Source organism: Lactuca sativa, chromosome 4, assembly GCF_002870075.4.
Source record: "Lactuca sativa cultivar Salinas chromosome 4, Lsat_Salinas_v11, whole genome shotgun sequence".
In the NCBI taxonomy this organism is placed as follows: domain Eukaryota; kingdom Viridiplantae; phylum Streptophyta; class Magnoliopsida; order Asterales; family Asteraceae; genus Lactuca; species Lactuca sativa.
The window spans coordinates 273941198-273956422 of NC_056626.2; the positions used below are offsets into that span (position 1 = coordinate 273941198).

General features: G+C 34.2%; 1 protein-coding gene and 2 long non-coding RNA genes across 4 annotated transcripts; all 3 read left to right on the top strand.

The window, feature by feature from the left end:
• Positions 1-489: 489 nt before the first annotated feature.
• On the top strand, positions 490-12268 carry LOC111887651 (probable hexosyltransferase MUCI70). 2 transcript variants are annotated; one of them, XM_023883819.3, is made up of 7 exons: positions 490-931; positions 1475-2146; positions 2224-2576; positions 5892-6103; positions 10286-10542; positions 11035-11213; positions 11730-12268. In XM_023883819.3, the coding sequence occupies exons 1-7, from the start codon at positions 700-702 to the stop codon at positions 11829-11831; spliced, it is 2007 nt and encodes a 668-aa protein (XP_023739587.1). In that variant the 5' UTR covers positions 490-699; the 3' UTR covers positions 11832-12268. The 2 variants fall into 2 exon arrangements, with proteins under 2 accessions (XP_023739587.1, XP_023739588.1); XM_023883820.3 differs by having other exon boundaries at positions 491-931; positions 1475-2140.
• On the top strand, positions 6343-8405 carry LOC122197403 (uncharacterized). The gene is made up of 2 exons (XR_006190887.2): positions 6343-7783; positions 7866-8405. It is a non-coding gene; the product is annotated as an uncharacterized LOC122197403 (long non-coding RNA).
• Positions 12269-13084: 816 nt separating the features above from the next.
• On the top strand, positions 13085-15021 carry LOC122197770 (uncharacterized). The gene is made up of 3 exons (XR_006191444.2): positions 13085-13192; positions 13475-13554; positions 14809-15021. It is a non-coding gene; the product is annotated as an uncharacterized LOC122197770 (long non-coding RNA).
• Positions 15022-15225: the final 204 nt, after the last annotated feature.

The window sequence follows — 15225 nt, forward strand, 5'->3', positions numbered from 1 at the left end:
ATATATATATATATACCCTCTTTAATTTTTTTAATTATTATCTAGGTTTGGACAAAAAAATACATTATACATCACCATTTTTACGGTTTTGTGTTATATTTATATTTATTTGAGTAAATTATATGAATGGTCCCTATGATTTGGGGTAATTTGCACGCTTGATCTTTAAATTATTTTTTTTAACTTACGCAATTGGTCTTTGTTTTACCTAAAAGAACTATTATTTAAATATGAAAAAATGATGGAGTATGAAAGATAAGGTGAAGGGGTGGAGTTGAGGGTGTGTTTATTTAAATAAATTAAAATATTAAGGGCAAAATAGTCTTTTTAAATAAGACAAGGACCAAACGCGTAATAAAAACAAATAATAAAACCTTTCAAATTAAAAAAATAAGATAGGACAAAAGGAATAAATTACCAAAATGATAAGCGATTCATATAAATGTAATTTATTTGACTAAATTACACGAATGGTCCCTATAAAACTCAAGGTCTGCCTTCCCCCGAGCAACAATAATCAAATCATGCCAAACGGATTCAAACATCAGTATGTTTAATCCCTACAACTACTAAACAACCCCCAAATCTCTCTTGATCTACGATTTCTCCACCCAAAATCACACAACTTTCAACCTGGGTATTCGGTTGTTGTCACTTATACGGGTGTGGTGAGAGAGGGAACCAACGAACAATGCAGGAATGGCTCAGCACAGGCAATCAGGAGGCATCTTCTTCGACAAACTCCGAAACGATCAGGTTTCAGTTGGGATTCGTGCCGCCGCCGCTCCCAACTACAAACAATCGCGAACTAGTCATCATCGGCGCTTCAGGAGCCGAAGGATTTCTGTCAGCGCTTTCGTGCTTGTTACTCTAACTCTCATTTTTCTCATATCTGCTTCTGCTTTCTTCTTTCTTTCTAAAGATGATAAAGGTATCTCTCTCGACTTTGCTTGGAGGTTTATATTCGATTTAAATCTTAATCATCAAAATTTATTACCTAATTGGACTTAGACCTGTGGCATTAGTTGGGAATGTTGATGGAAAACTTGAAATACTAGAAAGTCAAAAATATTGTATCTACTCCTTGTCTAAAGAAGATGTTAACTTCACTGGTTTTTTTTTTTTTTTTTTTTCTATCCGACCAAATCCAACTTAGATTTTTACAATTACTGGGAAAATGCTGAAAAAGGTTAAAATAGTAGAAAGCTTAAACTTAAAACAGATAGAAGATGTATTGTTCTTTATGAGAATACAAGGGGAATGATGAGCTGAACAAGGTACCATCAAGCTAGATGCTTGATGGCAGATTATAGAAGATGTTAACTTATAGGGCTTTAGATGCTTTCTCCTTGTAACACAGTGTATATTATATGCATGTTTGTTAAGTGAGGTCTCATCTGAAGATGAAGCTTGGGAAGGGTGGTGTAAAATTTTATCTTTGGAAAATGGCTAATTTTTTTTTTCTTGGATGCAGATAAGGATGAGTACATAGTAGAAGGTGATGAGTTTGGGAGTGATTTGGACTTCCTTGCAAACGTGACACGTACAGAAAGATCAAAAATAGTGAAGTTTGGGCATGGCAATGGTTTTGTTGGTCATGGTGGGGACTCTCGGTATTGGGACAGGGATGATAGGAGAAGAGATGATGATTATGGTGAGGATTTAGTGGGTAATGGTAGTACTAGTACTAGTATAGCATCAAAAAGATATGTCTCTGAAGATAACAACAAAAGGAGGTCATCGGATCACAAGGTAGCTGGTTTGTATAATGAAGCTGGGCGAAACGAGCTGAAGATGTATGAAGCAGAGTATGAGGCTTCTTTAAAAGGTGTTTCAGTGTCTAAAAAGGAAGCTAAGACCATGAATCAGCTGGCAGATTCTGAGGAAGATGATGTGATTGTGGATGATGAGTATATTGATGAGATTGATATGCATGACATTCGACTTGAAGACTATAATGACCACCACTCTGTTGGAGGATCTTCAGGCAAGGATGTACATGTACCAATTCATGGTTTGCCTGTGGATGCTTTAGATCCAGACAAACTGAGAGATACTACTTCCATGCAATCCTCAAGAAGGGCTATTTCTGAGAGGAGGATTGCTTCCAAGAAGAGGTCAAAGAGGCGGAAGTATTCAGGTAGGTGTAAGTAATTACTTATCTGATCTTGCATTTAATCTTTGTTTTGTGATGGATGATACATGAATGACTTTTTCTTGCAGGTGCTTGTGAAATGAAAATTCTTAACTCTACCATGAAGGCTGTGGAGCCTCCACAAAGTCTCAAGTTTGCAAGATTTTCCTTGCAGTACACGGAAATAGAAAGTAAGATTAATAGGTTGGAATCATGGGAGCCCAAATTTGGTGGGCATCAGAGTTTGGAAGAAAGGGAACAATCTTTCGTTGCAAATGATCAGAAACTTAATTGTGGGTTTGTGAAGGGTCCTAAAGGGTATCCTAGCACAGGATTTGACTTGGCTGAAGATGATGCAACATATATTGCTACTTGCCATATTGCTGTCATTTCATGCATATTTGGAAACTCCGATCGTTTGAGATCACCCATGGGGAAAACGGTATCCTCTTAGTCTTTACATGAATCATAACTATATAGCTTTTGTTCCCCATCAACCATTGTTTGTTTGGATAAATGATAACCAAAATTCAATAACAGATAATGAAACTAAAATATCAGATATATCATATATATAGATCTAAGAAGCTTTTGATTACTGAATGAAATAAACGTACAACAATCTGAAAGGAAATCAAAATGATTATCCTCCTGCCCTAATCAGAGAGTTTCTCCAAAGAGACAACCCCTACCCAAGACTCAAAATGCAATCCACTACTCCTATCACTATCTTATTTATGCTATCCTTCATTCAGACAATTCTTGATAGGGTGCAAAATAGATAATAAAAGATATTACAATTAAGACCCTGCACTTTAGCCATATGTTGATATATGAGCCGTTCTCTATCAGATAATGACGGCATACGTGGGGGAGATAAAAGGAAAAGATAAATGATTGTGATAACTTAGGACATCATGATGGAAAAGCCCTGACTTTTTTTTATTAGTTATTTCTTTTTGCATCAAGTCAAAAACAAACACCGATATATTGCTCACCTTATTTAGTTGTGTCCCTTTTAAGTTCATCAAGTAAAAATAAAAAACACCACCTTACTCATGTAACATTGACACAAACGGTGGTTAGATTTACTTGACAAATGCAGAACAGTCACTTCTAACATGAAGTTTTCTTACCCCTAGAAATTTGAAATTTATCTCTAGTGGTTAATGTGTTTTATTCTAATACTTGCTCCATTGTCAAAAGTGAGATAACACTTAATTACAAAAGTTTCATGCATGCATTTATGGGCTTTATACATGTCGATTAATGTTAGATAACTTAGGAAGCATGGACATATCATCTCATATGATAATGACTACCATACAGTTAGCTAGGAAATTTATGAAATACTTACTTTTGAAAAATTTATGCTTCTTCCTTATAAGCCATAAGTACTTTGGGATCCAAGAAGTGTATATTAAAGATAACAAAAGGTACATGCTTTGATGTATTCTCTTTTAATCTTTAATATTAATCAGTTGCCAAAATTTTATCACATTCTTATATATAGATATGCACACACACACAAATATATATAGTCCCTTTTACCCTCTGTCATCATTTACTTGACTAAAGTCCATGGTGGATATTTTGAACAATAAAGAAGTCGTTATCTTTACAACTAGGGTTGTTGACATAAGTACATTGGGGAGTAACATATCTGCTCCAACTGTTGTATTTTAAAAATAATTTTTATTTTTGTCCATATTTTATGTGCTAGAACTTCTTCTTGGGGAGTGAGTTGGCTCTTGTCGTCACTCTTTGATTACTCTCTTCAATCAATGTAAATGGTGCCCCTTTATTTGGGGTTTCTACTTTGTTAGCCTTATAGCCTTCTGTCGGAAACAAATATGATGCACAAAATGAGGCAGAGATAATTTTTACATTTAGTTTTCTTTTGTTTGCAACACTTTGCCTTTCCAAAAAAGTTTGTATATAAGTTGTTTATTGCACCATATGGATATTGTTGCTATTATATGCAAGTAGTGAAATATTATATAGATAGGTACCTAGTATAAACTATGTGTTTTCGTAAACACTAAAGTGGGGAAGTTTGTGAACTAAAAAGTAATGCCATCAATAATATTTTACAACGATGTCAGTGGAGTGGACCAATAGTTGAATATGTTTTGAAAAATGGAATGCTTATGGGACATCCCAAATTGCACGACAAAGTTTCATATGAATAAGTAACTACACGTATAGTTTCCGTGTTATTTGGTTTGAGGAAAATACCACAAAACATAACATTATCCTCTTTCTGTAGCAAACACCCAAATTTTTATATAAAAGCATACCTATTTTTTTGATTTTTAAAACAACATAATATGTAATTTCTTTTTTTATCCCCATGAGGATATACAAGTTCTATGATTACATGCCAAAGTAACAGGCAACACTATACATGGCATAGTCGGGTGTTACTACATCCCAATCCCACACTAATAATAAAAGCCTACAAAATGTTGCCATCTACTAAGCATGTCTTCTAAGAGCTAAACTTTCTCCTTTCCCTTACCCGTTTGTTCGGACGAACAATAGAAACGTGAATCACATACAATCTTAGTGAGTAACTTTTTCAAGTTCCCTACAACATAATATATATAATATATCCACACATGCCAACATTGCAACACAATAAGCATAGTTCCACATTTAAGTCCATATATAAGTAAGATGCACCATATGAAACAGAATAAGAAACATGTACAATTGCCACATCATCATCATCATAGGATCCTACACTTCATTCCCAAGTAAACTATCTAATATGAACCCATCAGATACGATACTAGGCACGTATCAAGCCATAAACCTAAATGTAGAACTTATTACCGAAAGCCAACTTGTAGTTGTAGGAGGAGGGGACACTTAGACTTATAAGTTACAAAAACATTACCCTTATTGAATCAAAAACATTACCCTTATCTCAGGATAGTTATGTAATGTTTAAACACTATCCCACCTTTATGTCTTGAAGAGGTTGTTGTAAAGCCCTTTCAGAGTTGGTCCTTCCCTCCCTCCTTAAACAAACAATTATCCATATCAAATGTCACAACAACCTATTGAATCAAATTCCCCACACTCAGCAACAAATCAACCTACCCTCGTGGTCTAACAAAAATGTTTATATAAACTCATGAATATAATGATATTTGTTTCCCTTTTAGCTAATATTTACCAATTATCAGGTTAGAATCCAATTTCAAACCCTTTCCCCAAAACAGTTACAGACCACATGAGCCTTAGTTTCCAATATCGTCAATCTTTGATGTGCTGTGAATTTCATTCAACATCACCATTCCTAAGGGACGGTGGATAGAATATAATTTCATTTTATACCCTCATTATATATATATATATATATATATATATATATATATATATATATATATACAAACACAATTATAACTAAATATAATTTATGATAAACAAAAATATTTAAATATAAATAACTTTTTTAAGAAAATGTTTTTATTATCGATTTCCAATCCATTTCCTGACAGCCAAACACGATATAAAATGTTTCCTTGAGATCCGAATTCTAATTTCATCCAAAAAATATTCTACAAATCGAATGCCCCCTTTTACAATAATATGGCATCTTATGGTTTTATTCATGTAATTCTTTCTTTAATCAATAATAACATACACTTACACTTAGACTTGAGAGTAGCATGTTTGAATTAAATAAACAGCATATGAAGGTGGTTATTGCAGGCAGGGATTGAGTTTTGTTGTTTCCTGATTCCAGGTTTCTCGGATTTCAAGGAAAAATGTATGTTTCGTGATGTTTGTAGATGATATTACTTTACAAACTCTTTCCTCAGAAGGACATATGCTGGACAGAATGAGTTACATTGGTATATGGAGAATTGTGGTTGTTAAGAATCTTCCATACACTGACATGCGCAGAGTAGGAAAAATACCTAAACTTTTGGCACACCGTCTTTTCCATAATGCAAGGTCCGTAAAATTACTTATTTCTGTTCTTTCTATTACAACAACAACATTCTACTTTGACTTTAATTCTACTTTGATAAACCTACACAATTATATATATATATATATATATATATATATATATATATATATATATATATATAGCATTATGCTTTGGGTTTTATGCAGAAAAGTCCCATTATTTCGGGATAAAGTCCTAAAAGTTTTTTTTTTTTTTTTTTTTTTTTTTTTGAACAGAAAAGTCCCAATTATTTAACATTTTGCTAACGAAAAAGTTCTTTTTTATATTTTAACAGGAAATGATAGATTATGTGATTTTCCCTAAATAATGAGACTTTTCTGTTCAAAAAAAACTTTTAGGACTTTATCAAAAATTTCCTGAAATATTGAGACTTTTCTGCAAAAAACCTTATGGTTTTAACTTTTTTTTTCTTAGGACATAAAATTTACCCGTGAAAATTGCTTTGTCTTCGGATGATATTGCTAAAAATAATTGCATGGATTTCTCAAAGTAGAATGCTGATAGATGATACAAGTATAAATGTATGATGTCATATTAAAGAAATCAATGAAAGTATGTTGCTATTTCTGGCATTTAGCCAAATGATAAAAAACATAGATTTACGATTTTACCTGGATAGGATAAAATGACCCATTCCAATCTGAATTTCTTTTATGTGTGGCATCACGAGATGGAGTCAAATTAAGAACATAGATTAGTGTCATGAGGACTATAGAAATGGTGTAAGGATATGACAAGTCTAATGTAACCAACTGATTTGATATGGCATTAGCTGCAAAGCTTGAACCCATTGCTTTCGTTGTAATCACTCAATTATTTTGTTGGATAATTGGCAGCTTAAAGTTGAGCAGTATCAAATTATAAAATTAGTCGACTAGTTTTCTTCTTTCTAAACCTGTCAGCTTTAGTTGTCTGACTATCTAAATGTTTATCTTGCCTGCCATTATTCATCATGCTTATGCTCATGCGTTTAGAGGTTCTATCGCAAGGAACCATGTTATGTTATGTTATGTATAACATCTTCTTATTTTGATGAGTGTCTAATCATCATATCTCAAGCAAACACTTGTTGTAAAGCATGCCATAAGGGTGTTGTAGCACAGTTAAGTTAGTAATTCGAGAAAGAAACAGGTAGGTCTCCAAAGCCGAGTTCAAGACTCGATACTTTTATTCATAATCAAACAAAATATATATATATATATATATATATATATATATATATATATATATATATATATATATATATATATATATATATATATATATATATTAAAATTAAAAAAAGACAAAACAGCACAAATGGTCCCCGTGGTTTGCTCAAAATTGCCACTTTGGTCTAAAAAAGTTTGGACTAGCACCAGAGGTCCAAACTTTACATTTTGTTGCTTGTTTAGTCCATTCTATTCTGATTTTTTTCAAAAGGACGGATTTGCCCCTGTTAATATGATTTTCTTTTTTGTTTTCTTAATTGTTTTTTGTGATTCTGATTTTCAGATTTAAAAAAATAAAAAATAAAAATAAATCACTCACTCTCTCTCTCTCCAATTACCCATCTTCCTGAAAATCGTCCAGATGAACAAAAAAAAACACCTAGAACAAATTGTTGAACACATCAATTCTCAATGGAGATGGAGAAAAGAGAATGAGAAATCATATCTAAGGTTAGTCTTCTCCATCTGTTTTTAGATATGTTCGTCTTCTCCATCTGTTTTCATATCTATTTGTGTTCTTCATCACTGTCAGGATCAACACCACACCCTTCTCAGTTCATCTTCACCATCTGTGGCTCGATTTTCAGTGTCACCGAAAAACCCACCCCAACCACACCCTCCACTCCTCCAGTACCACGGTATCAGAAGACGAAATAGAGGGCAGATCGAATAAGGGAGAAAGAAGAAAACAAAATCGTGAAAACGAAATCAGATCGAGTTCGTGGGTTCTTGGGCTCTTCATCTGAACACACAGACGGTGATCTGAAGACGAAACGACAGAGGAAAAAACCCTGAATCGAAATCTGCTTCTCTACTTCATCTCTCTGACGATAGTCTTCAGTCTTGAGCTCATGTCTCTGATCTCCTCCTCAGACAAGAACAGATCAGATCTGAGCCAGTGAAGTCTGAAATCTTTCTTCAGATCTGTCGATCTGAAACCCCTCCTCCTCTTCATATCTAGTCATCAAACTTTCTTTCATCTTTTTTATTCCTGTAAACAACCATCGAAGCATAAATCCAATTACACAGTCTTGATTTGTTTAACATTTATAATTAAATAAAAGAAAAAGAATATTTAAGTATATATATATATATACACAGAGAGAGGGAGGGAGGGAGGGAGGGAGGGAGAGAGAGAGAGAGAGAGAGAGAGAGAGAGAGAGAGAGAGAGAGAGAGAGATTTAAATTAATAAAAAACTAAAAAAAGCAAGGGCAAAATCGTCTTTATATAAAAAAGTTTAAAGCAAATCGGACCAAACTCGCAATAAAATGAAAAATTTGGACCTCTGGTGCTAGTCCAAACTTTTTTGGACCAAAGTGGCAATTATGAGCAAACCACAGGGACCGTTTGTGCAGTTTTGTCTTAAAAAAAATACTAATAGATATCCTGATTTTAAATACAACAGTACCTAAAATAAATTGAATATAATTACTACATAGTCGATAACCTTGATGAGTTGGGGAGCCATGTCATTACTCCCCTCCCAAACAAACAAGCACCTTGTCTTCAAGGTGGAAATCTGGGCTCTGCAGCTGAGTATTGGTGTAATTGTGGAGGGTCTCTAATTCCCCATAATTTTCTTTCTCATCCTCATTGCTGTGGGCAAGCATGATGAAGGTTGCTTCCAAGACCTGTTCTAGAAATGAATAAGATGAGGGACAACATTTCCTTAATAAATGCCATGGTAAGGGTAGATTAGTCATTTCCGGAGTCGCTCCATTAATTTGTTGTTGTAATCAGTAACTAGTTCTTTGGGAGAGATCCAACCAGTAAGTAATAAAAATAAATCATTGATTGTTCAATCAGCTAAACATAGAAACAAAAATATGATAGACCCTTGTTGAATCTATCGTATACTCTAGACATACTAACAAAAATACTTGATAATATTAAGATAATTCCCAATCATTCGAGAGGAAAGGGGCTCTCCAAAAGAACAAAGTTCTAGTTCATACCAATTCTATAACAAAAGGACTATATACTTACCACTAGAGACAAGACAAAAGGAAATAACAACCAACATAATCAGGTGCTGTCCCCACTAACATTGTTTCCATTCAAAAATTGGCTGCAGACCAACATATAGGAAAATAAATAAATAAAAGACTGAAATACCCCTTGGATCATTTCATTCCAGCACAACCAGGCAAAAAGTTACCCAATTGCCCTTTCTACCCTCTTGCTATGAATCAGTAAAGTCAGGGGCTTATCAAAATATCAAACACCTTTTAATACCTAAATTTCATTTACATACACAAATATTACATCATGTTGTCATTGATGCTCGTGCTTAACCTTATCCTCTTTTGTAATTTGGTGATAGAAGCTTCTTGTAAGGTTTACATTCATTGACTGATTGACTGTGGTGTGGTATTATTGTAAGCAATTTCAGTAGAGGTCCCAAATCCATACATAGACTATACATAGGTTTTGTTGTTTGGTTTGGGAAATTCGCCACCAAAAGCTTAGGGTGCGTTTGGTTGTAGAAAACTGTTTTCATTTTCCAAGAAAATGTTTTCAGAAAATAAAGTTGAGTTTTCAATGAAAATTTTAGAAAACGCGTTTGGTGGAGTTTTCATTTTCCATCTTGGAAATTTAGAAGACAGAAAATTTTCATTTTCTTGGAAATTTTTTGAAAACCGAATCAACCAAACGCGTTTTCAAAATATTCATGGAAAACTAGAAAATTTTCTGCAAGCAAAGACACTCTTAGCAACTGCTTCAGTGCTACTGAACCAAAAGCTTTAGTTTAAATAAATAAAAGTGAGGCGATTGGTTATATATATATATATATATATATATATATATATATATATATATATATATATATATATATATATATATATATATATATATATATATATATATATATATAACATTGTTAGTACACTAGTATGGTGTAATATAGAGAAATGATTATGAAAGGAGGTTGTTGTGTTGTGAAATTTCAGGTACTCAATTTGGTTGGATAGCAAGCTGCGGCTCCAACTGGACCCTTTACTGGTATTGGAATATTTCTTGTGGCGAAAAGGGCATGAGTATGCTATTTCAAATCATTATGATCGCCATTGTGTCTGGGAGGAAGTTGCTCAAAATAAGAAGCTCAACAAGTACAATCACACCATCATCGATCAACAATTTGCCTTCTACCAAGCAGATGGCTTAACAAGATTCAATCCATTCGATTCTCAAAAGCTTCTCCCAAGCAGTACGTCTTCTCTTCTCTTTCTAAATATTTTCCTCATTTACCCATCACAATCACAATCTACTTTTACTATTTTATTCATTTAGCCTGTTGTTTTTGTATATCAAGTTTCTTTGATAACAAAAATAGTGATAAAATGTTTATATTATTTATTTTGTCCCAGATAACCAGAAAAATTGTTGTCTGAAGCAATCAAAACAGGCATAATGGTTTTCTGAATCTCACTCACTTTCCTATTTTATTGATTTAGCCGCTCGACTATTACTTTTACTACAAAATTATTATGATAACTTTTTTAAATCGATAAAAAGTAATAGTTGAGTTGCTAAACCGATAAAAAGGGTGAAAGTGTGGTGCTTTTCTACATTTTCTCACAGTATTTTTCAAACGGTCAAAAAGTGTAATAGTTAAATAGACAGCGAAGTGGGTAAATGACGAAAGTAGGTTGTGGTTTTGGCATTAGTCAAATAAAATAATATATATACTTTTTTTCAGATGTACCAGAAGGTTCTTTTATTGTAAGGGAACACACGCCAATGTCAAACTTGTTCTCGTGCCTCTGGTTTAACGAGGTTGAAAGGTTCACACCTCGTGATCAGTTGAGCTTTGCATATACATACCACAAGCTAAGACGGATCAACCCCACCACCCCCTTTTACTTTACCATGTTCAAGGTTAGATCTTAGCCTTAGTGCTTAATGCTTATCATATAATATTATTACTATTAAATATGCACCAACCTAATTTCATTCCTTTCTTTCTTTCTATCAAATCTACCCACTTTACTCATTCAAATCCACAGCATTTTTCTTTTCTATAATTGGATAGACTTTTACATAGTATAATAATGTCTTAATCGGAAAAAAAAATCAAAGTACAATGCTATAATTGCTTAAAATTTTTCCTTGATAAAAAATAAATAGATAGTGGAAGTGCAATGTTGAAATAGAATGAAATGACAGTAGGGAAGGGGTGCTATAACACACAAATAAAGGAAAGAAAAGTATTGACATTTTGGTTGTTTTCCATGTGTTGTTGGGTGGTGTTTCTTTTTGACTTTAACAACGGACTTTATATATGTTTATTTTTCAACAAAGAGAAACAGATAAAAATGTTGGTTGCTGCTATTTTAGGAAATATTTTTAAGCTGATGAATATTAATATTAGTTAACCTTACAACAAACAAACAGGACTGTGAAAGGCGAAAGATAGCAAAGTTGTTTCGCCACAGGTCAGAAGAGAGTAGAAGATATATGCTGATTGGACAAGAGGCAGAGGCAGAGGCAGAGTGAGTGATGTGGATGATAATCATATAAGCGCCTTTGTTTGTTTGTGTCTACTTATTACGGAGTGGAGGGAGTTGTAGATATACATACTAGAGGCGTACACTGTTTTTGGGTGGTGAACTGAAGATGGCCATACATACATACATACATAAATCATTTGTGTATTTTATTTTCCATCTCAACACCCAGACACCACCTCACACACACCTACCTACCTACCTGGCTGGCATGCTGTATTAAGCGTGGTGTACATTTTTTCTTTCTTTGTGGTTTTATTGATCGTAGATAGTTGGATGCTATTTTACGCAAGCGTTTTGGACTGTTATTTTTCTTCATTCAAATTGGTGGAGTTTGTATTTGCTTGGCCTTCTTGGACCGGCTTGGCTTGGCTTCTCTTTGTTTTTCCTTGTTCAATGCTTTATGGTAAGTAAGGGTTTCAAAAACAGGTGATAAAAAAAACCTCATTTGGTGAACATAAATAATAACATAATCAAATCTATAAAAATAATAGACTTACAAACACTACATATCAAGTATTACTGAAAAATCGATAAAAACAAAAAATTATAGTATTAATCTATAAAAGTTTATAATATACAAAAAATGTCAAAAAAGAAAAATGCATTTCATAATTTAACAAACTAAATAAAAAGAAAAGAATCATGAAAATTTAAAAATACGTATACAATATGTACTGTTTAAGTTATTGGTCATTAGCTCATATAGAAGACCTCGTGCATCGTCTTCGTCAATGCATCTTCTTTCCCTATGCATCTTCATCCGTTCTTAGTAATGGCAGACCTACCATTTTAATTCTAATTTTATATGAAATTGCAACTAAAAATCCCAATATCGATAAGTAATGAAGCCGATACACAATACATATTAATTACCTTGGCTTCTACACTCAAAGCCTCGAAAAGGTAATTTTTTTTTATACATTCTAAATTTTTAACTGTTCTGTATTAGGGATAATGACTTAAAAGGGTAATGTATTTTTCGATTTGTACACATTTGGTCAATGATTTTTTTTTTTCGTCCATATTTACCTCTTCAACTTGTTAAACTATACACATTCAGTCACTGTGACCAGTTATTCCAGGTTAGCCGGGAAAAATGACTTAATAGGGTAATATATTTTTCATTTTGTACATTTTTAGTCCTTAATATTTTTGTATATATTTAGTCTTTAATATTTTTTTTGTTTCAAAATAAGTCATTTTTTGTACTCATTTAATACTTATGAATTATTTCCTTAGGTTTTTTCAAGACATCTTATGTGGGACAATCAATGATGAGGTGTTTTGGGTTGTTGATGCTTATGTCAAACGCGATCTCGACTGTTTGTGTAACATCTTGGTTTCGAGGTATAACATTTCTTTATGTGATAATGAGGTTGCCTGGGCGACTCGACGAGTTGGTGCCTCAACTTGACGAGTAGAGTTGCGATTCGGTGACGTGGATTAGTGAGCCGACTCGACGAGTCAGCGCTGCCGATGGAAACCCTAAATTCTTGGGCCTCTGGCCTATTTAAAGGCACTTATAGCCTCATTGCGACTATCCTTTCCCTGAGAGCAAACCCTAAGCGTCCCCTTAAGCAACGAGAGTGTGTGATTAACTTATTGTGAGCGTTGGTGCATTTGGTGAAGAGGAAGGAAGGATCTTAAGCAAAGGATCAAGAAGGTGTGGTTAGATCTGAGGCTATAGCAATCCAGAACATCTAAATGAGGTATCCAACTTCACCATTCTCAATTCTTTAAGTAGATCTTTTGTTTGTTGAATCCTAGGGCTTCTTCTTCCCTAAAACATGAGGACCTTGATTGATTCATGATCATATATAGAGAGAGAGAGAGAGAGAGAGAGAGAGAGATGGACTTCAGATCTGGACCATATGAGGACCTTAGAGTCCAGATGTCCCTGCTTTATTCAACCATAATGAGTGATTTGAGTGAGAAACCATTGTTGAGGTGAGATTTGACATTTTGAGCTCTTAATGCCATGTATGAACGTAAAGCCTGTGACTTTGCGTGATAAGGGAGCTTAGGGAGTATAAATCTAAAGTTTGGGTGGGTTCCCTTCTTTGGAATCGTCTGAATAAGATGAGAGTCTGAATGGGCTCACCGAGTCAAGGGGCTGACTCGACGAGTCGGTTAGGGTTTTCCCGATTAAGCAGAATCATGCGACAATTCGGCGAGTTGGGGGTCAACTCGACGAGCTGAGCTGGACTTCGACAAGACTTCTGAGGAAACGAGTGGACTCGACGAGTCACAAGAGTGCACTCGGCGAGTCGGGTCAAACATGGACCGTTAACTCGAGTTTGAGTTTGGTTGACTTTAGGGTTGGGTCAACCATGAGTAATGGAGACCATAGAGGGGTAAAATGGTCTTTTATCCACTTCAAGAGTTAGAGAGAGAGAGAGAGAGAGAGAGAGAGAGAGAGAAAGAATAGCCTTTGGTATATTTGAGTATGATTAGAGTATTAATTAGAGATAATTATTCTATGTGTTAGGCGGAGGCTAGTCTGAGATCCCATGTACGAGATTATACTGGCCAACTTATGAGGTGAGTCTTCTCACTATACATCTGAGTAGTAGTTACTATGTGACCGGAAGGTCTTCATAGAGATATTGGACCAGAGGGTCCTCATTATTGACCAAAGGGCCTCATTGTTATTATGTGATAATGAATATTGTGCATATTGTCTTTGTGACTTATGTTATTATATTATTTAGTGTAAATGTTGTTATATATGTTTACGCTGAGTTAGGTGATATTTATTATACAACATGCTTTGTGATTATGATGTGTTTTGCTGAGTTAGGACCGGAGGGTCCACCCGAGTAGTGGGACCGGAGGGTCTCCACTAAAACACATTGACCGGAGGGTCATTTCGAGTTAGCCTCGAGTGGCTAATGAGATGTGTGTTGTATTTTGGGGAACTCACTAAGCTTCGTGCTTACCGTGTTATGTGTTATGTGTTTCAGGTTTTCTCAGGATCGCGGGAAAGCACCGACTTGATTGTACACACCAGTGAAAGAGTTATGCTTGAGGATCCTGGATTTTAATTAAACAGTTATGAGGTTATGATTTTGTAAAGTAAATAAATGAGGTATTTTGTGAAACGTGTTATGAGAACTACGAGAATTTTAATGAAAAAAAATTGTTTGAAAATTTACGGTGTTACAGCTTGTGTGACATCCCCAATTTCACGGCCAGAAAAGACCGATTTGTTTATGCTTTGTTTTATAAAATCAGAGTAATCATTTGATTAAAAGAGTTGCAGAATTTGTTCCCAAAATAAAATATGATAAAATAAAATTTATCAAAGCATTTCTTAAAGAAATGCATTTTTCATTAAATAACAAAATCTCGGGATGTCATGTTCCGATACAGACCAAAAG

What these genes read in the sequence shown, in the direction of transcription:
- LOC111887651 (XM_023883819.3), top strand. Translation starts at nt 700, where the DNA reads ATGGCTCAGCACAGGCAATCAGGAGGCATCTTCTTCGACAAACTCCGA. An exon ending in CGTCTTTTCCATAATGCAAG is followed by an intron (nt 6,104 to 10,285) that starts GTCCGTAAAATT and finishes GTGAAATTTCAG; the next exon opens with GTACTCAATTTGGTTGGATA. An exon ending in TCAAAAGCTTCTCCCAAGCA is followed by an intron (nt 10,543 to 11,034) that starts GTACGTCTTCTC and finishes ACTTTTTTTCAG; the next exon opens with ATGTACCAGAAGGTTCTTTT.